At 41.7% G+C, this 22,920-nt stretch overlaps 2 protein-coding genes across 2 annotated transcripts in view; both read right to left on the bottom strand.

Moving 5' to 3' along the window:
• The window catches only part of cav1 (caveolin 1), a 481,528-nt gene that overhangs the window by 20,471 nt on the left and 438,137 nt on the right, over positions 1–22,920 (bottom strand). The window lies entirely within an intron of this gene.
• Positions 922–4,705, bottom strand: LOC311018512 (butyrophilin subfamily 2 member A2-like). The gene is made up of 3 exons (XM_084017513.1): positions 4,505–4,705; positions 2,801–3,157; positions 922–2,264 (listed from the first exon to the last, which is right to left on the bottom strand). Exons 1-3 carry the CDS (start codon positions 4,566–4,568, stop codon positions 2,143–2,145), a joined length of 543 nt encoding a protein of 180 aa, XP_083873639.1. The 5' UTR covers positions 4,569–4,705; the 3' UTR covers positions 922–2,142.

Here is a 22,920-nt window from a genome sequence, read left to right as displayed (position 1 = left end):
CTCCCAGGCATTACAGGAGTGACAGGACACGTTATCGAGGAGCGCCACAAGAAAAAGCAATTGCAAATTGCAACAACATTTTTATTCATTCGCATCCGGTCACGTTTTTTAGTGCAGCTGTGTCTCTGCAAAATGTTTGTCAACCGGCGTGCCGTCCTCTTCCCTTTACATCTCATGTTGATGTGACAGCTCCGGCTTCCTGCTGTCTGATGAGCGACCTGTAAACAACGGCCCCTTTTGTTTAGACACTGGGGCCTGGACATAAAAACAGACCGGGACGGGGAGCGACGGCAAAGCAGAAAGCGAACAGGCAGAACAGAGGCGAGCTGGGCATTCAGAGCGGCTCCAAGCCCGGCGACAATGTAACACCATACAGCTCCGGGATTAACACACAGAGGAGGATTCTGACAGACAAGCAGACAGCGAGGGGAAACCTGGCAGGATGGGTTGAGTGGGGGATGGGGGGGTAGGTTGGGGAGCAGCAAGGGAAGTCATGGCCTTTGGTTTGTGTTTGGACACCAACATTCTGATGAGATTATAATGAGATGTTTGCTCCGCAGCTGCAACCAAATAAGGATGCAAATGTTGGTCGGTCAGTCTGCCCAAACGTTCATTTCAGCACACAACAATGATCGTGAACATTTAGCTCAACTCAACTAGCTCCAGATTTACGTTAACCTGACTTGCCAGATTTTCCGTCCCACAGAACCATCTGAGAGAGTCGTCATTAGAAGCAGGTGATTGGATGACCCGTCAGTCAAACTCCAGTCAGGAGAAGAGCCAAAAGGAAGAAGCCTTCAGTGTCGTTCTTTGCTCTTGTTTCAATGAAGACAAACTCGCCAGCTCTGAGGTTTCATTTCTTTAATTTGGACCAAAGCAGCAACTGTTTTTCTGTTTTTCAAACCAATATTGTATGTCAGTACATAAATCACAGAAACAATATACACTGCTGTACAGTAGTTTCCCCAGGTAGGGTTTTTTCCACATATACATTGTAAAACATTGCTGTAAAAATAAAGGGAATTTCCTACAGTATTGTACCGTTTTTCTTATATCCAGTTGAATACAGTACATTTTAGTGCATTGGAGCAACACAATTGTAACAGCAAGGAACTGATCAATTTCACAGTATACTACAGAATATTTTGTCTTTTTCACCTAAGTCGGTCCGAGTCCAGCTCTAGATTTGTTTTTCCACTCCCTCTCTATTGCATTAATGATCAGAACTTATGCAAGATGGATACCGAAGGCAGCGTATGGAAGGCTATTTGTATAAAGAGTTGTTGAGAACTTGTTTGACATGATTCATTGTTTTTAGAGATTGTTGATTACAAGAATTTCATTACTCTAACTGTATTAGCTACTTGGTGGGTTTGAAACAGTGGCTTAATAAATATGTTATATTAACATCACTTGTCATAGCTTTATAACAATATTTACAACACATTATAAAGCATTTTACAATGTCATGAGTTCAAATATTATAATGCTTAATAAATAGTATGAACACAGTGTGTTATGATACCCTTTGTTGTCACATTATAATTGTTTTAAATACATTATAATCACTGAATTCAGGTTATGTGGACATATTAAGAACCTGTTCAGCATGGGGAATGTTGTTTCTATTCATTGTATTTTGCTAAAATGCAATTACTTTAAAATCGCAAGTTACTGAATGTGTTCGATACAGCACTTGCTTTAATACAATTATGATATTTTAATGCCATCTCTTGTCCAAATCATATTTATCTATCAGTTCTATACTAGCAATTTACAGGGGCTTTTATTTTGAAATATAATACAGCACAGCAATGTAATATTTTTACAGCAGCAGCGTAGCAACAGCAGTGTAGTAGAAGTAGCGTAGCTCCAGTCAGTAGAGAATGTCCTTATCAATTACCATGTTGTCAATAACCACATGATCAAAATAACCATATAACTGCTTTTCTAAAAACCACAGATAACTGTGGTGCCAGGAGGAACGTGATCAATGGCCAATCAAAGTGCTTTACGCTGCATGTTGACATCCACCTGTTCACTCACTGTCGGTAGAGTCTGACATGCAAGATTCCTCCACGCCATGAGGCCCTGATGCAACACATTCATGCGTTACCCCTGACCTCGGTCTCTGCACCGGTACTAAGACAAGCCAATCATCATCGCAATCGCCATTGCTGCACCAATGACTGACACAGCTGGTAGCATGTGACTTCCCCCTCCATCCTCGCTTCCTCCTTCCAAGGCGCCTGGTTCTGTGTGACCTATGGAGCCGAAACAGGCGTGTTATCAGCCGTCAGGCGGGCGATGACATCATCATCAGCAACAAAACAGACGGTCATGTTTCATGAGTTGTATTTGGCTTCTATCTAGTTTGAACAAAGTTGCAATTGGTGGTTGGTGGATCGGTGTGACGAGGCAACCTAGGCAATTTCTGACGAGTTTCATTTGATTTCCGTGAGTTATAAGGAAGCGGGTTTTACAATTGCACGGTAAAATGTCTTTCTCCAAAAGTCTGGTGGCTTTGAGGAGGGCATATTATTGTATGTTTTGTAAATTATAATAACTGTAAATATCCCTATTGATTGTATTTATTTAGAATCTGTGTATTTTGTTTTGTAAAAAAAAGAATCGATAATCCTACTAGACATCGTTATGTACTGAATCATTTTAGATAAAGTTTATTTCTTCTGTGTGTTCTCTGAATGCAAGAACTTAATCTTAACGCCTCTGAAGGACCCAACTTGGGCAGACTTTGACAGACAGCCCCCTGTCACGATTGACTAGTCTGCCAACTCACCTGGGTTTGTAACCTTCAGCTTGATGATGCTGAAGGTGTCAGGTCTGTCTCTCTTTCTGTGTCGGGCGTTTCCAAATCCAATTAGACACTCGTACGTTCCGGTGTCACTCAAGGTGATGTTCTTCAGAATAACAGAGGCTTCTCCGTCCTTCATCTCTGGATCTTTCAGCGTGACTCGATCTGAATAACGTTGTGCCTGGTACTTCTCTCTGACCTGATGGTTTCGGTAGAAGAAGACAAATGTATGGTCGGTGAGGTCCGCTCTGCTCCAAGCCAGCAGGGCAACGCTGCTGTTCTGGGGACCGTGACAGTTTAGAGTGGCGTCTTCTCCAATCATCTTGGTCACCTCCAATATGTCTGAGTCAGCAGAAACACAGGGAAATAAAACAGAACTGTAGGTGAATACATTAGCATGGACCAGATCCTTGTTTACTAGGGGTGTGAATCTTCGGCTTCACAGCGATTCGATTCGATTAACGATACAGTAGTTGGCGATTCGATTCAAGGACGATTTTTTTTTGTAACGATTTGATTCAATTTGATTCTGTAAACCACGATTCGATTCAGTAACTTGTAACCAAAGTTCTATATCCATGAAATAAACATGCAATAATGCGAGTGAGACTATCTGTATTCTTCTGAAAGGGGAAAAATAACATATTTATTCTATAAAAAGTAGTCCTGCATAATATTTTATGCTGAATACAAAAATGTAATTAAACATTGCTCAGTTATTTTTAACATTTTCAATAGACTACATGCTGGCAGGGGAGAGAGTGTCTTAAACGTATTAAAACATTAATCATAAGTAAGAATCACGATTCATCCCATTAAATGCATTTATATCGATTATTGGTGAAGCCAAAACGATTCATTCTATTTATTTATTTTAGCAGATCGATTTAGTAGAATCTATAGGACTGACAATCGATTCATCGATTAATCGAATGAATCGTTACACCTCTATTGTTTACACTGTGCACCTGCTACCTACAACTTATTCACCAACTGAATCAAAGGCTTAACCTTCATGGAATCTTTGTGGGACGGCAATATGATAGATAATTTCAAACTCCAACAATAATGACCTTTTCACCTTGTGCTGGAATATAACTTGGTAGGGTGTTTATTCAGGGCTGGACTGGGACAATCATTCATGATGGTGTTAGTTTTTATTCTTCCGATTACTTTTTGTTATTAGCCTATTATTATTAATAATAATAATCAAAAGGTATGGCAGCTGTTGTCGTTGTCATATGACTATGAAGGATTGAATGTAACGCAAATAAATTGTGAACAGTAACGGTTCACCCAATACCCACACTGCGCACATTGCGTAGGACCCCGCGAACTAATAGAGGCCCCGTGAAAAAAAAAAAAAAAAAAATGTGACGACGCGCACATCACGTCTCCCAGATTCCCAGCGCTGACAGCGTTTAGCACACACCACGATGAAGCGGAGTTCTCCCTCGGGGAATGATAAAAGGAGGAAGAAACAGCATGACAATGAACTGCGGGAACGGCAGTCAGGTAACTCTCCTCTCCGGGTGGGAGTGTGGGAGGGACTAGTCCGTGTTTGACCTACATTAACAGGCAGGTAGTGGAGGGACAGAGCCAGCTTCAATTAGGACAGGCACAGATGAGCCAGTTTCATCATCCAGGCTGTCAGTGGCAAAACAGGAAATGAAAGTGCACACAGCTCACCAGCACAACAGATGATACTCCATGGAGACAGGAAAACCAGAAGTGCAGATCTTAACAAAGCCATGATAGGGAGTAGAGTTTGAGAGAGACCAGAAACCAATTTAGTAGATCGGAGATTCACACGGAGGATCCGAAGACTGTTTTGAAGCAGACTGGAAAGTAGACGAGATCAGGTGGCGGAGACTAAAAGTTGCGCTCTGGTCGGACTCATTGCATCAGCCTTCGAAGACAAAGGAAGTCGTACAAAAAGTTGACGCAACTTCCTGTATCCTTCAAGAAATATACAGCTACAGTTGCGTCGTACAAGTCAGGAAAGAAAGAAAGAGTCAAATAAGAATAAAGTATAAAGTATAAAATAATGCCACTAAATATAAGGAATATATGAACATATATATATATACGAAACACGATAGTATTATAGTGTATCTGCTGTTGAAGTAGTAGTATCATAGAATCTAGTGCACATAAGTAAAGTTTGACAGTTAAACTGTATCAAATGGCATTTTCTTCCTCTTAAAGCAGCTGAAGGCTAATTGCTCATTTTGATAAGGGTTTTATATATAACCTCTATTATTGTCATTATTATTATTATCAACCACACAAGATCCGTTTGTTAACAGATTGAACTTTTATTGCAACTAACAGCCGACGATCTAGCATTATCTACTAAACGTGCTGTTTGTTGTCAAAACTAAGAGCCAATCAGCTCTTGGATAAGGCGAGAGCCAGGCGTTTCCCATCATGCCCCGGGACTTGCAGTCGGCTGCAGCACCTGGCTCGAAAAGCTGTGGCCGGCTTGATCTCGTAACGTCGCCCACGTGTGGCGTCAGAGCAAGTCGGGATCAAGTCGGACACAAAACTAACCGCCATGCATTGTGTGGCAATAGCCGGCGTTCAGCGTTCATGCTGCATTCAGGTTGCGTCGGACATCAAGAAAAGTCGATGAAAAAAAAGATGAAAATAAATAAATAAATAAATAAGGATATAAAATGCAACTTAATTGAAGCATAAACTCTTTCCAGTTTGGCATTGAATTAACTTTCCTCTCACACCAAAAAGGTAAACTTTGCACAAAATATTCTCAACAATTGAACTTTGCAGTGGAGCTCTATGGGACCATGGTAATCATTTTAATTACCACTTCCCCTCGCCGCTGGTCCTTACTCGGAGCTAACAGCGCTACCATGCTGCTGGAGGCCATGTTGCTATTTTAAAAAGGGACTCTGGGGCTCAACAACCCTGGATTGTTAAGAGGAAGGAGGTCTGTGTGGATGGATGGGTCGGACAAACACAGGACTTTTTTTTTAACTGAAATGTAACAGACATAGTCATATGGGACACAAACAGTGGTCTCCTGGGTGAAAGTACTGTGTTTGTTTGAGGCATCCACCCACCCTGAGCCTTGTCCAACACAGACTTCAAAGGTTTATATTCCACATCACCTGAATTCACATCGTGGCTCATGAATATGTCCTCTACACATAAATCATAGTGCATTACTTTAGGTATAAGTGTGAACAGGGAATTACAAGAAAAGCGTTAAAAAGCACACTTCTTTTTCAGAGGTGATTTACTGCAGGGATATTATACTTATTTACAGATTTGTACAGGTGTTGGTGTTTTTTGTGTCCACTGTCGATGAACCTGATATCTGAATGAACCAGCAGGTACATCAGCAGGTATTACCACCTCGCTCCTCAGCTGCTCTTTCACCCCGAAGGCTCCAACCAGCTGCAGTCTCACATCCTCCATAAATCCTTCATGTTGTAATGTGCAGCTGTAGCTGTAGATTCATGAAAACCTGCTACTGATCTCAGTATCTGTGGTTTATATTAATATTCAAAACAATAATACTCTTTCTTCATACTTTTACACACGTAATATTCATAGTATTTACTCTGCTAAGAATGCAGAATTACCTCTGCAACCTCTGTTTTGAAACCACATATTGATGAGTCATGATTTAGGTTTAGACATTTGTTCATGTGATTTCTTTTTAAAAGATTTCAGGAGATAAGATTTGACATTAAAGGTGCGTTCACACCAAACATGAAGGAAATAATTTGCTTTGTGTTTCACAAATGGTTTCTCCACATAGTCTGGTCTGGTCTCTGGACTAATGTGAGCTACTATCATACACCTCTGGGGGACCACAGACTGCTACAATGTGTTTTGTGTAGTCGCCTCCTTCGAACTCCCATCTATGCATTGACTTTGTATACAACAGCACTGCATGAAAAATGTGCTTCACGTTTGGTGTGAACGCACCTGCAGAAGGCCATACTGAGCAACACTGAACATTTGTTAAGAAGGAAACTTATGATGAGTAAAAACACAGGCCATTGACTGTTGAAGCAAAGAGAGCTTTTCTGTCATTTTACAGTTAAAGCTAGGCTCGGTAATCTTCCAAACATTTGTTATATTTATTGAAATTCTCGTTACAACCTGACAACAATCAATAAATCAAACGCTCTAATGTCTGGTATGGGTCCCAGGACTGAAACGAGTCTGTCCAATCATTTCATGCAAAATTGAAAGCTGTGAGGACTAACTACTACATACGGCTGCTAGCTACTTTCATTTCAACAAAGTTGACAATGCTCGTCTGGGTTTTATATTATAGAGATTCGCAACTCTAGCTTTAAGTAAATGTGAAATACATTCATAGCTTTGTTCATTGTTCACAGAGAACAAATGGTCAAATCTGGGATTCACAAGATTTGTTTCATGCTTTTTAGTATAAGAACATTTCCAGTTACATTTAGGGCATTTAGTAGATGCTTTTGTCCAAAGCAACTTACAATAAATACATTTGTCAAAAGAAAGAAACCACAACTTACCATTGCAGATAAAGTAAGAGCTAAAGAATAGAAACAAGTGTTAGGTCCTCGTCTGAGTAAAGTACCTGTTCAGCAAGGATACCTTAAGAGCAACAGTGCTATAATAAAAGTGCTATAGGTAAGAACATAGAAGTGCTTGTTAGTGGGTCATGCTATGTAGAGTCGAGGTGAAGGCTGAACAGGTGAGTCTTGAGTCTTTTTCTGAAGATGGCAAATGACTGCTGTCCTGACATTAGTCGGGAGTTCGTTCCACCACTGAGGACCAGAACAGAGAAGAGTCTGGACTTTGGTGAGCGACATTTGTTTGATTTCAGCGATGGTTGTACCAGCCGGCCAGCTGAAGTAGAGGAGCGAAGTGCTTGCTTCGGGGCGTGTGGTTTGACCAGTGTTTGAAGGTAGACAGGTGCCGTTCCATTGATGGCCTTGAAGGCAGTGCCATCTCTTGAATTGGATGCGTGCTGCAACAGGGAGCCAGTGGAGGTCACGGAGGCCGGGAGTCCAAATTGGTTGTTCTGCCGGCTGAATACAATACATTTTCAGGTGTAGAGTGCTGCCACTCCACGACAGGTGACACCGGCTGACCTTCTTGTGCCTTGCGAGCCTCCATGATCCTGCAGGTTAATAATTAATTCATTCACCAAACAGCCACATTCCAGGACATCCCGGCCGGGGGTCTCTGGAGGACCTGTGTTCTGATGCGGAGCGCCGTGGAGCGTTTCCTGCGATCTCACCGGGAACAAATGCATATTTGTCTGGGAGTTTCCAGAGGGAACAATGATATCTGCACACAGGGATTTCCTGTTACACCCAGTAGGACCCTCATCTCTACGGTCCGATACACACATCACCTTGAGGGTGTACTTGTGTGAATACTTGCAACACCATGTATGTAAAGATGCAGGTATGTATGCAAGGAAACACCCACACTTCCCTTCACTCCTCATTTCAGTGTTTCTTCATTCAAGCTGAATAACCTCCATTTGAATTGTAACGTTCAGCTAATTAGGAAAAGGGAAATGACAGCTGGTACCAAATAATGAGATGCAACATACAAAACACATTTCTACATTTGTTATCTTAAGCATGTAACCCCCAGGTAATGAAGGAAAACACTTGGAGCTTGTTATTTAGTGTTAAATAAAAACTACATCCCATTAAATCATTAAGATATTTCCATCATGCTAATTCTGTCACAATTTGAGCCAGGAACAGAAATACATGTGGAACCATATAATTAATGAGACCCAGACTGCTGTAAATATAAACTCAGAATGTGTTTGTCAGTTCTGATGCATTTGATGGAGCAGGTTTGTCTTAGAGAGCAGCAAAGGTTGTAAATACAGATAAAATCATGTAAAAGCAGCGCTTGTGTGATGGTCTGTGTATAGACACACATTCTGTATGTGACCTGTGGTATATATATCTTCATCCATGTAGTGTTTGTATGAGGTTTTCTGTTTAGTGTAAATCTTGATTGTGCCAGTGAACGCCTGCAGAGCCCCGTGAATGTGTTTCTGTGCATTTATTTCCTGTTCGGCTCCTCTGGGCTGAATCATCGCCGGCTGTCCGACCTGAACTGATAAACTGTAGTTCTTCTGGGTCAAATGTGTTACAGTTTTTCGGGGTTTGGGGCAGAAGAGGCGGGGCCGAACCAGCTTCGTCTGGCATAACCAACGGCCATTTTCTCCTCTGATGCCGCCGTCTTTACGAGTGACTCACTCAAATTCTTTCCAGTAATAATAGTATTGCTTTCTGGCAGCGGGCAGCTGGTGAGGAATTGTGCCTGTTAAACAAAGAAAAAGGACCCGAGCTGAATCAAACCGAGGCCTTGTGTGTATCCGTCTGTCAGAGAGAGGTATAAATGGAATCACACACACACCCCTGAATTAAATCTAATTTAAAATGCAAGGAAACATATGAAAGAAACAATTCAGCTGTAATAAATAAAAGGAAATAAAAGCATAGACTTCCAAAAGCAGCAACATGCACAGGCCTGTAATAACTCAAATGGCATGTGAGGTCGCTTTCTTCATGTTAATGAAAGAAAAAGACATTCAGTGTCGCCTCTTTCGTTCTGCATCTTCCTGACAAGTTAACAAGCAACAACTAACATTGTAATATTTTTGAGTGTCTTAGTTAAGGTCGAGATTATTGTTTTCGCACATTCTCCGCCTCGGACAGTGTAACCTGAGAAAAGAGGATGCTCACAAAGCAGGTAAACACTGAATGTGCAAGAAAACAACACAGAGGCCGAGACGAATTTCTAAGAATCCTGATACTCTTTTTAAAATGTTAACTTTTGTTGATATCTTCTCATATTAATACGCAAAACACAACAGTATCTTAGTGGGACGTGACTTTCTGGCACACATTCTTGTGTTAGAAGCTGATCATTGTAACCAAGCACAGATTTGTGTTGCATACGAGCTGCACTGTAAATCAAATTAGCATAATAGCAACACTGTTTGTGCATTTTGAAATGAGACTTTTTTAATAAAATCCAGATGATTTGCAAACAACGCAGGAGGAACAAGAATATGCTGAGGCTCATAAACTACAATGGAAGTTATTTGTGTCACAAAACTAAACTTGATAATCATCACTCAGTATACAGGTCAAAGGTGTTTTAAAGGGCATCTTGTTAGTCATTTTGGGTTCAGTAAGAACTTTTAAGTCCAACCATGATGTTTTTCCTAAATCTAACTAAGCCACCATGATTTTGTTGACTCAACATAGCGGTGACCGTTTCACGGTAACGAGGTGGCGTTAAACGACACGCAACGACTTATCAGACCCCGAGGTTGCTGCCTGGCATTTAATAGATCACTCTGGCATTAACAAAACCACATTCACACAGCTCACAAAGAATGTGCTCAAAGTAATACCTCAGCCAACGAATACTTAAGTACACAGCCTCAGTGTACATGTTGTATTTGTACTGTTGTCTACTCCTTTCTCAGATGTGGTGGACGGATGGAGAGATGAGAGGCGCAGAAGCAGGATGTCGGTTTGGGTGGGAGGAATGTCCCGACAGGCCCCGACACACCGAGGCCCGACCGTCACATTTGTTCTTTGCAGTGGAAAAAACTCATCAACGAGCTCTGAAAGCCCCTCAAACCATTTTCCAAAATCTGTCTCACAATGTATAAAGTGTGTCAGCGTAACCTGTCAGCCTGCTCTCTAGTCAAAGATTAGACGGGCTTCAAATGTTTCGCTGCATTTGCAATGCAAACACACTTAATAAGATGAATTTTGAGGTTTACAAAAGATACTTGGCGAAGACGGAGAACGCTACAGCATGAGGCAATGTTTGCTTCCAGTAAACGCCAAGCCTACCTTGATCCGCCTTCATTGTTGACCTCCTCTATGAAGATGAGGGTCATTTTAGGAAATATCCCATTCATTTATCTAAAAACTCCTTATTGCTTACCGATACCTTCTCTTTCAGTAAGATGGGGAATAGTCAAACTCACCACCGTCAGTTCGTTAGTGTTTTAGAACAAATCTTGTACTTTTCTTATTGCTAAATGAGTTCTAACGGCAAAGGTCTAATCTTTCATGCATCCTTTGTATGGCAACAATCCCCACTTCCAAGCTGTTCTGCATTTACCTGCCACACTCACTAATTTTGCATCTCCCTATTCTTTACACTATTTGTTGTAAAGTGCTTTTATGGTTGATCTGAGTGTTAAACTTTAATGATGGACGAAAGTGTGACCCAACATGAGATTGTATTTATTTTTAATCGTGAGTTAATTTTGGACGAAGAACTAGTCGTAGAAACTTTCTGGTATAGATAAAAATAAAACACGTTGAAGTACAATAGGGATAAGGGAATAAATTGTGACTTTAATGTAACTCAGTCGAGAGTTGTTAAATGGTTTGTTTAACATTTGTGCTACATTTTAAAAATGTATTCATAAAAATAACTAAACAGGAATAGCCAATCTTCTCACTGATGATCGTGTTTATGAATGCAGGTCATATAGAGGCATCAGTATTTAATTGAGACGGTTTTAACCCGTCAAAAGTTCCTGGTCGTAACTTTAGTTCATTCACAAATATTCATGAAACTTTTCCACACAGAAACAGACAATGAAAGATTTTTTTTAAAGTTCACTTATTAAACTGGACCTGCTGTGGAATCTGTGAAATAAGGTCTTCTTCTATTCCAGAAACAATCCTGCATCGGTCGCCCTACTATCAGCAGGTTGCCATGGTACCCTGTGACATAATTTCCTGTTGTGTTGTGGTAAGAGGGCAGGCACCAGCTGCTGCCATGACGAGGACAAAACAAACAGAAATATCATCATAAAAGCTGATGGGATCAGTATTCGGTTGCATTGCATTTGGATAAACATGCATGTGCGTGTCATGAAGTGATTGTTGATTCAATTCCTGGCTGTTTGCATGCGTCTCTGAGCGAGTTCAAATGCATTTTGTTGCGTTGCTTTATAGAGAAAGCCCGTTCTGCTCAGCCAACGACGGGAAAGGTCATCATTACGCTTTGTTCCTGAGAGTTCGGGATGTTTGCTGAAGCTGCTGGTGAACTTGGGTGCAGCCCAGAAAAACTTTTGGGTTTTACTTCCAGTGAGGTCTGGTCTCGGCTGGCTGAATGTGTCATATTAGTGTAATCTGCCATTATGGAGATAATGTGTATATAAAATCATAATCAAAACTCACTTAACACAATGACAATAACACTCATTATTGTCATTTTGCAGTGCCAATGCTTCACTGAGATTACAGCAGAAATATCTGGTGAAAGCTTTGCATCTCTTTTACACAAGCAGAGGATTTTTGTAGTAAGATCAAATAAATAATAATACAAAAAACACAGTGTGTCGTATGAATGTGGGTAGAGAGCACACAGACACAGACAAAGAAAAAGTAGTTTTTTAATGAAATTGGAGACCAACGGGGTGCCGCTAACAATTAATACAGAGGCGAGAAACAAGCAAGACCGCCAAAAGAGTTTTTCAAAGTACAGAGCCAGAGAGGAGTGAACCACTGAGTGGAAATCAAGCCAGCGAAGAGTGACTTTATTTACCGGCACCGCTGAGGCTGATGAGTCGCAGGTGAGTCTCGTTAGGCGCCAAGCAGGAGAGAGAGAGAGAGAGAGAGAGAGAGAGAGAGAGAGAGAGAGAGAGAGAGAGAGAGAGAGAGAGAGAGAGAAGCCACGCCCACAAGACTGCCAGCCGTGAGAGGAGAAGGGAAGTGACAACATATAAATTGTTCTATTCAGCATTGTGTGGAGCTGTGAATGAAACATTACATCACACAGCACTATATTGATCACGCTTTGAACACATAAGGAAACTTATTGCTGAATGGAAAAACATTCGGTTATTGTTTTTTGATCGCCCATCATAAGAACGGCAGCCTTTAGCTTGGAGCCAGAAGAAGGCCTCTGGTGTCGTCGTGAGTCGGTTCATGACATAACAATGGAAACTGTTACCTCACGCCGAGCAGGAGAAGTGAGTGCACCTGTCACTGCTTCTCCTTCGCTGAAATATAAACATCTACAGAGACCCCCGGGGGAATTATTACTCATGTGTCTGATTTAGTGGGTTATTATGCTCGTATTTAGTGAAACTACAAAGTCACTAATGCAGAGAGAATGTCACCACTTCATGCCCTCTAATCTTTAGGTAACACCCCCCGGAGAGAAAGAATTACTTGTGAAGTGAAGAGCGTCGTCTCCAACCAGGTGTGAGACGTTTTAGAAAGCGATCTGGGATCCCGTGAAGGTGAAGCATGACGGCGCTGGAAGGTATGCGGAGCAGCTGTCGGGTCACGTACCGCTAACAAGGGTTCTAGTGTTGAGGCCGACCCGCCGAACAACTGGCAACCTTTGTTTTCTGTTTTGGAGAAAAGCATTTAGGCGTGGAACAAAAACATTATAGCTAAGTAACAGTGTCCACTTTCACTGCAGAGAACTGGTATTTATCATTTGGTGATAAGCAAGAAAACAGCCTCCTCAGGGAGCAAAGGTGGGAGAGAATATAGCTACTTACAGTTACTATAAAAATATGATAATAAAATGGATGCCTCTATGACCTGCATAAGTACACAAGACAATCAGCGAGACGAGTGGCTATTCATGAAGTTAGATTAAATGCTTGTCGTTGTATTAATTCTGCACAAAAATACGACAAAAACCATGCAGGTTCACCAGAAACTCCCTTCAGGACTTCAGACTCCAGCAGCGACCAGCTCACCGTGGACAGACTCAGATCCAGCTTCGTGCCCGGCGGCAGCAGCTCCTCCTGGCCCCCGCTGGAAGGAAGGGAGGCACAGAAGAACCAGGACTACATGGGTCATAGACTCTCAGACCCTGCTGCGGTTAAATAAGAGGTGTCGGTTCCTTGTAGGCGTTTTAATGAAGACACATTTGCAGAGACAAAGCATTGGTTCTGGCCTCGGCTGCAAGTTCTGGTTGAATTCTTCACACATCAAATTAGTAATTTGTATTTTCTTGTGGGAAAGCCAAAAAAATAAATGAAAATCATATATAAGGTAAGTGAAGGAAATAAATATCATATATAATATGACTTTAAAAGCAATAAAACACACTCACTCAGCTCTTTATACACATTTGCTGCTGCAGCTCCGTCAGAAAGTGTTGCACATATTTATCAGATAATCTGCATCTCTGATCAAACTCCTTCCTCAAAAAGAAAAGCTTGTGGATGTCAGACTTCGTGTCCAGACAGCAGCAACAAGCAAACTGAGTCAGAGGTGAACGTGTTTTTGAAATCAGTCAGCGGCGCAGCTGCAGACTTTCACAATACCAGTGTCTTCACTCTTGTTCCATATAATTAATTTAATCTACTGTTTCCACAGAGAGAGAGAGAGAGAGAGAGAGAGAGAGAGAGAGAGAGAGAGAGAGAGAGAGAGAGAGAGAGAGAGAGAGTCCTCTTTGCTCAAATCGAGCGTTGACCAGCTCATCGAAGTATGAAGCAAGCATCCTCTTGTGCTCATGGGGGAAAACAATATTAAACACATAGATGGTGGAGGGGTCAAACAAACACAGGACTTTCACCCAGGAGTGAGGTGTTCATGTCTCCTGCATAAGTAAAAGTAAACATTGACAGTTAATCACATGAGTCGCTTGTCCTCCGGTAGTGCCATGAGAACGTCAACCACTAAACCTAAATAAGTAAATAACTTCATGTGAAAACAAAGTTTTATTTTGAAAGGATACTTTGCATAAAACAAGCGTATATTGACACACCTTCCTGACATGTTGACAACCAATGCTCAAGGGTAAAGTCCATCAGTCTCTGAATAAAAATTTCATTAAAAAAATGACATAACTTCAAATGTATATATCTTCATTCATAAGGTTGATTTATCAGGAATGTGGAGGATCAGGAGATTCCCACTTCTTCTAACCATCAGGCCTCTTTCAACCCTCACGCAAGTATGGGCTGGGTTTGACACACCCAGCTCAGAATCAGCAAGACGTACACACACACACACACACACACACACACACACACACACACACACACACACACACACACACACACACAGCCCACACATCCCAAACCACAGCAGCTCTGACTGGAAGCTCTGAATAACTGTTTAAAGATGTCTGTGTTTTTTCCCTCCATATGCTCCATCACCCTCCGTCAGGCTCAGGAATGCGAGGGCTTGGCTTTTACTTGGCAAAAACAAGATTTTGCAAAACTATGCGAGCTGACAGATACATAATATATTCCTGACAGATGCGTTGTCACTGTGCTCGTTTCTGCGCGGCCTGCGGTCGTTCACTTCGGATGCAGCGGCCGTGACAGAAAACAGAGTGACAGACGAGAAGAGCTGCTGAACACAATTCTCCTCCGTTGGTACTCTGGTGATCCTGTCCAGCGTCTTGGAAGGCTGGAGCCCATCGGAGGATGCACCGGCTGAGAGATGGAAACCCTCCTGGACAGGTGTAGCACATCCACAGACACACACAGATGGGCAAGTTTCCGTTTCACCTGCGTGTCTTTGACTCTGGGAGGAAACTGACATAGCTTACAATTTAAAATAAGCAAACGAATAAACCAAACAGCCTCCATCTTTCTCCCTTCGTCTGGTCATGCAGTCTTTTATGGTTTTGCCTCGCAGATTTCTGCTGCCACCAAACACTTTGTCAATCCCAACGCTAAATCATTTCATGTTGACAAGTTCAACATTGATGCTGGATGATTCTTCAAAACCGTGGATTAGGTTTCTTCACATCCAGTGACATCGTGTTGTAAAAATATTAACTTTTTCATAATTACTGTGAATGCAAACCACTGTGCAGCTAAGATTAGTTATGTGTACGGTTAGAAAAGGCTCACATGCTTCATGTTTCACACACCCATCCCATCTTTTTACTGTGCTATATATATAGGCTACGTTGCTTTTTTCTGTTGGCACTGAATGTAAATCATGAGGTGAATTATTGACTGTTATGGACATAAATCCAGGCGGCGCTGGACTGGCTTGCTAAACGATACATGTAAAATATTTGTTTTTATTCTATTTAAATGTTTACCCTAAAAGGAGAAGTGGATCACATTTGCAGGCCAGTTTTAAGAATGACTTGTAAACTGGAAGGACACTAACACGGTGTCGGGGGTTACATGGATAAAGGTGCTGATAAAACGTTTTTAAACAATGCCTAAACACGACAATGTATCGAGCTACAAAGTGTCCGTGTTGCCTTTGTGACAAACATTCCTGCTGTGGAGAAAATGACGGCTCATTGGTCCATATATCTGTAGATCGACCATTAAGAAGCTGACTGTGCACTCTGCTGCAGCTGGAAGGAAGGAAATATAAACTCAACAAACGTCTACTTTATTGAGTTTCTGGGAGTAAAGCTGCTGATAACCTGATGGAGACTCTAGCCGGGTCGATAACGCTGCTGATAAACCTTTAAATTCACACATTTTATTGAGCGTGTGAGCTTCCCGGCTCTCAGTGTGCTGAGCTCCTCTCATTCCTGAGGTGCTTCCACACCTGACACACACATGGAGGGCGTGGCCATCTGAGGAGCCACAAGCCAATAAACACGTCAACGCGCTCACACTCACACACACACACACACACACACACACACACACACACACACACACACACACTGGTAGTTTTCCACAGAAATCTAAGCCCGGGACGTGAATGATGCTTTCACGTATAAAATGGCCACCGCTGGACGGCTTTCAGAACGACACAGAGGTTTCTTTTAACACGTCGGGGGGAAGCTCGCGTTTTAACGATGCTACTTTGTGGCAGGTTTCCCCTCCAAGACAGAACATGCAGCCCGGTCCACCTTCACCAGCACAGCGCTGCATTGTCTGCAGCCGCCTGCACACACTCCCTCTGCACTTCACTCGTTTTTCTGTGGGTGTGGGGGAAAACATAATAATGACAGTAATATCTTATGGTCATGATAATACTTACTTTTCATTACTTCTCATTACTTCAGCACCCATATTTATTTGACATGCCTCTCTTCATCCAAATACCGGAGAACAAAACACTCTGATGGAGGTTTGAGTCGACACAGCAGCAATTTGAAAATAAATGATTTCATAAGTAAAATATGTTATGTGTCCCAATATTGGCCGTATTTTTGTTGCATTAAGACATGTAATGTGAGAACACGTTCCTGCTCTCAACTTTGACGCAGCTCTACTTTTACCTCAGTTTAGTGTCAATTCACGCTAAAACACTCGCTTTCTAAAATAAACATTCATTTGCACAGGAATCTTGTTTAGGTTTGGGCAACAAAACTTGCTAAAGAACTTTTAATGTGACTCACGAACGTGACTTATACGCTACAAAAGATGGTTAAAATACATCGGTGTACACTTGCGTGTTACGTATCGTTAGCGTTATTTTCGATAACGTGGTTTGGGTTAAAATAAATACGTTTCTTACGTGGTGAAGTAACGTTACTATGTTGCTTACATTATGTAACCCGTCGGCTACGTTTTTGCTAACATAACTTCAAATAATTCAACATTGAATTCTCATTCACATAGGGCACAAACACTAGCCTCCTGGGTGAAAGTCCTGTGTATTTGAACCTGACCATCCACCCAGACCTCCTCCCTACGTGGACGTTAACGCTTTGATACTATGTAACCTGATGTCCTCCTTTACTCCGGCCATGTAGAGCACAGACGTTCCCATACAACAAAGCTGAATTCTCAATTATGTGTCTTGAGAAACTTACCGTTTATCAGATTAAACAAAACAAAAAATTGGGTTTAGACAACAAAACAAGCAGGTCTTAAAAGGTCAAATGAATGAAGAGCCTTGAAACTCTGACTTTTCTTCATACTGATAACAACACTTTGATATATCCGGAGGGAAACACTCTACAGGTTTTACTTTGGTTACAATCGTCTAATCTCCTGTGTTTTGTACACTTGAACGTCTGAGGAGGGTGGTTGCCATGGTACCACAGTGAAGGACTAAGTATCTGGTTCCCCCTTGGATCAAAATGACACGGCGTGCCGAGGAATCTCCTCGCGGCGGACGAATGGTAGGAGTGGTTGCTATGCTGTGAACAGGCGGTTGCCATGTTGGGAAGCAACCGCAGGGCCAGTCAACCAAACATCCTTTCTCTGAGTCACAGGCTCCCTCTCTCTCCCTCTCTCTCTCTCTCTCTCTCTCTCTCTCTCTCTCCCTCCCTCTCTCTCTCTCCCTCCCTCTCTCTCTCTCTCTCTCTCTCTCTCCCTCCCTCTCTCTCCCTCTCTCTCTCTCCCTCTCTCTCTCTCTCCTCTCTCCGGTCCAAAGGGGTTCCCTCGCTAAAAGTGTCCTGACTTGCCGTCTATAATTACGCCTGATTTGTCACTCACTCACTTTCAGTTCCCTCTCTCTCTCTCCCTCTCTTCAACCACACCACCCAGACACTGCCCACTCTGTTCCCTCCACTCACCTTCAGGCGCTATTTGACGAAACAGCTCCTGGATGATATTTTTAGGGGGTCGCCCGCTCACTCCCATTTTTCTTCCGACCTCGTTCCACAAACACGTACTCCACTTCTGGAGGAGGAAAACTCAATTCACCCACTCATTACGGACCTCGTCTAGCATTTGCACAGCTCAGCCCGCTGACCAAAGGCAGCTATTTGTTTTTGCCTTCATCGGCCCAAGATGAAGACCAGATCAGAGCCGTGTTGCACCGTGTGTGATTATATTACTTTGAACATGGTTTCAGAATCACTTTGCTCCTCCGGAGGTCAACAGCTGATATTTCTGTCGTGCTGGTGTAGCCGGAGGATATCTGGGCCAAGACTTCCTCTTCCATTGTTTAAAGTCTGATAAGCAACTTGAGATGCGAGTATGTGAGTTAGAATTGGAAGAGTTTAGGCAGATATTTATATGCAGATATCTGATTATAGAGATTAAATAAAAAACGAAATCATTGTTCTGACATTACATTTTGGTTCATGAGTTCCGCCTCCGAAAATATCTATGTATTCGTTTTTTTCTATCAAAATCCAATATAACAAAATATGACTGTGACTAACATGAAACTTGACACTTTGAAAGGCCTCATGTATTGTTTTCTCTGCTGGGTTTCTTTCATGATTCATTATGTATATTTATGTAGCTTTGGAAATGTTAATTAACAAAGAAATGGAAACACTACTTTGTAAAATGTTGGTAGATCTAATATATAATAAAGCTTCCTTGTTTTGTGACTAGTAACTGCAGCTTTAAATAAACAATATAGAGGGTAAAAACTACAACCTGTCCCTCTGAAATGTTCTTAAGTTGATTTTAAGTTCAGTTATGTTGTTACATCCAGTGCTAAACCAAGTCAAAGGTCAAGGGTCAACCTGGTTTGTACACAGCCAGAGGTCCATCCAACCATTGTGCGTGAGGGCGGGGCTCCGACCTTCTGGGTCTCATTGTTACGAGTACGTAGACGAGGAACATTCTTGGAAAAATAGGAGTGTAGGAAAGAAAGAGAGAGCAGATATCGGACCACACGTTTCCTCTGTTCAGGAACGCAACCTGCAGCGCTGGTGGGAGGCTGGGTTTGGCTCAGGGGTCAAAGGTCGCAAGAGGAAAATAAGGAGGAGGAGAGGGAGGTGGAGAGGGAGCCGGTCAGGGCGGTGAAAGGTGTCTGGAGACAGAAGCTGGAGATAAGAGACAAAAGACAAAAGACAGGGACGAGATCACCCGTTTTATATAAAGTATGGAAGTTCATTCATAGAGGAAAATAAAAATACATGTGAAAATGTTGGGAATGAACAAAGTCAGAAGGCTCACAATAAGTCAAAAATGATGTCATACATGCCAAGATTCTGACTAAGTATCATCTCATAATTTTTTAAGTAGGACATGTTTGTCTTTTCCTGGCGGAAATGATTTTCTATACTAATAAAGTGATTTCAAGCTAATTTAAAAGGATCTTTACACAGGACACACAATAAACACCTTTTTTGTTGTCTGTAGTATTGTAGTATGTTAAGAATATTCAACTGTAGTATTATGTTATACACATAATGTTTGATATTTGTAGAATAATGATACAGCAGAGGGACTTTTAATGAGCACAGTAATTGCAGCTTTACAATAACACATGCAGCTCTGTTGTGTCGGCACATTTCATAGTTTGAATGAAGGAATGACACAGTGGGTGAGCTTTAGAAATGGAAAAACAATAATCATAGCCTAAGGATGTGGGTAATTTGGCAGAACTGTGCTGACAAGTTGGTGGAGAAGTGCTGATAAACAGAATGGAAGGGAGGGAGCTCAGAGTGGATCTGGGTGTGGCAGACAGGAGTGAGTCATCTGAGCACGGCAGATATTTAGATCTGAAGCACCGAATTTCATTGCATAGCTATTATAACATTTTAAATTCTGACTTTCCATTGACACTCAGCTCTTGAAATGACTTCAATTTCAATTTAAAATACAACTTTCTTAAAAGGGCGTCATTATGATGTCACCATGGAAACTGTGTGGCCAAACGTGGAAGTGAACCACACACAGTTTCTGGGCAAAACTAATCTCTATCAAATGAACACGTTTTTAAACAAGAGTTTACGAAATGATGGCATGTTACCAGATAAATCTGCTTTACAAGAGTATAGACTGTGTATAAGAAGTATAGACTAGGGTTCATTTACATTTACATTTAGAGCATTTAGCAGATGCTTTTGTCCAAAGCGACTTACAATAAGTACATTTGTCAAAAGAAAGAAACCACAACATGTCATTGCCGATAAAGTAAGAGCCAAAAAATAGAAACAAGTGTTAGATCCTCGTCTGAGTAAAGTAGTAGCTGTTCAGCAAACATACCTTAAGTACAACAGTGCTATGATCAAAGTGCTATAGGTAAGGTTTTTTTTTTTAGGGGGGGTGGGGTGTTGTTAGTGGTAGAGTCAGGGTCCTGTAAGGATCGGGGTTATTAGTCAGGGTTGTTGTTCATTGTGGCAGTTAAAGGATGAGGATGAGGGTGATTTCACCTCCAGGCTCTTATGTCTAAAACCAAGTATTGATTTTGTATCTGTGTTTTGCAGAAATGTACAATGCCAAGTCTTGTTCCTGGGGAATGGGCTCAGCTCACATAGAACGAAAACGGACGGTGATCTGTAACCAATCAGTCGGGCATTACTCACCTATCAGGTCAGCATTCTGGGTTTTTTGATACTTGAAGTGCAGCACCTTTTATCTCCCTGTTTACGATAAAAAAATGTCCCTCCGAGACAGAGAAGACAATCTGTCCCTCATGCAGTTCGGCCATGGTATTCGTCTTTGTGTTTCAGTGAAGAGTCGTCTCTCTGTGCATCGTCACTGACGCCTGGAAACTGTCCAGCTGATTAGATCGGCCCTGAGCTGAGCATCACCTTACTGACATTTGTAAATGCGAGCATTTGTGTGTTTACGTGTGTTTGTGTGTGTGTGTGTGTGTGCATCAATCTCCTCAGATTTTCTTTCAACCACTGTTGAAAACTTTCATTTGGTAGTGGAACTGAAGTGCCAAATTATCATTGATTTTATCAGGTATGTACATAAATATAAACAAATTATCCCTCCAAGATTGAAGTTGGTGAAACATTATTCAAAAGGATTCTAACGAGGAAACTTAAACATTCAGCTCCTTTTATAGAAGACATTCTTTATGACTTCGTCATGCGAAACTTAACTCCAGCCGACGTGTTGCATGTGGACTTTTGATGGGCTGCTTTAAATTGTGTGTGAAAGACAGTTTGTTTTGAGTGTCGGCTATTTTTAGAATAAATGTCTGCACTTGTCTCACATTAAGATTAACTTCTTACCCTAAAGGTCAAAACACAGAGAGAGAAAATAAAATGTGGGAATCCTCGTGGGATCAGTCGGAGCGAAGAGCAGAAACATAATTAGTCATTTTCTGGGCAGACGAGACAAAAACACACCGTTTGACATCCAACGACTTCCGTTACATACAGAAGACGTCCAACCTGGATTTCTTTTGGATTGATGATTTTGCTCCACATGTCAGACCGAAGGAAAACCAACTCTAGGACTGTTTGACGTTAATAGATCTATTCTGCAGTTAATTGTTAGCCAGGGTTTGTTGCCAGTATGTGTTCTCTTCCTGCAATCACAACCTGTTTTTGTAAATATCAAACCTTTTATGGATTTTATCACAGTAGTGTGAGCTTGTCTGCATAATCCTACCGTGTTTGGCTTATCAGCACCGTGAATGTTAGACATTCTGGTTACAAAACAGAGGCTTTATACAAAATCCATACTTTGCACAACATACTCAACGTGTTCAACATACTTTTGTACCGAAAAGTGAAGTGCATTTAACCTGCATTTTCTAGGCTGGCCATCAGGGGGCGACTCCTCTGGTGGCAAAAAGAAGTCTGATAACATCAAACTTCTTCAATACAGCATGATGTCCAGTTTGTAAACAATAGTCCCAGTTTGACTAAAATAGAAGCTAAAGCGACGTATGCTATGATTGACAGGTCGCTAATTCAACTTACCTTGGGTATCTTTTCATTTTCTGGTTTCACTAACCTTAACAACTAAACTGTAATATGTAATAATATTGCTTGGTGAGTGTTTCTCCTGTATGCACACAACAGCTGCAAACAATATCCTTGACTGCAGTTTGGGCCATCATGACAAGAAAAAGTAGTTACTGGATGAAACCCTAGGCCTATGAGTACAAGAAATGCAAGGAGAGGAAGATGGAGTGAGACAGCGCCTGAACGAATGAAAATGCAGCGCAGTGACGACAATCGTCACAATAATCACTGAATTAGCGTTGGAACACTACTAACTCCTATGGTCTTGAATGGGACGGTTGAGAAACAGTGAGTTGTCCTCCAATCGACTGGAGGACTGGCTCCTCCAGTCTGCATGCCGAAGTGTCTCTTGGCAAGATGAATCCCAAATTGCCCCTGAATGCTCTGCCATCAGTGCATGAATGGGTAAACAGACTGAATGTAGCGTAAAGCGCCTTGAAGGCTGAAAAGGCAACTACATGAATTCAAGTCCATTGGAACAGGACTCACTTTACACCGGACCTGGTCCTGACTCAGATATAAAATTTTGAAATTCAGTTTTGGTTCAGTCC

The sequence above is a fragment of the Eutrigla gurnardus genome (assembly GCF_963514095.1).
Source record: "Eutrigla gurnardus genome assembly, chromosome: 9".
Taxonomy (NCBI): Eukaryota; Metazoa; Chordata; class Actinopteri; order Perciformes; family Triglidae; genus Eutrigla; species Eutrigla gurnardus.
Note: the sequence above shows the minus strand (reverse complement) of the source record. Positions and strands in the feature narration are given on the sequence as shown.

Coding starts and splice junctions, on each gene's coding strand:
- LOC311018512 (XM_084017513.1), bottom strand. CDS start 4,568: ATGGCTTTGTTAAGATCTGCACTTCTGGTTTTCCTGTCTCCATGGAGT. Junction 3,158..4,504: donor GAGTATCATCTGTTGTGCTG/GTGAGCTGTGTG, acceptor CTGCTGACTCAG/ACATATTGGAGGTGACCAAG. Junction 2,265..2,800: donor GCTGAAGGTTACAAACCCAG/GTGAGTTGGCAG, acceptor TCGGCTCCATAG/GTCACACAGAACCAGGCGCC.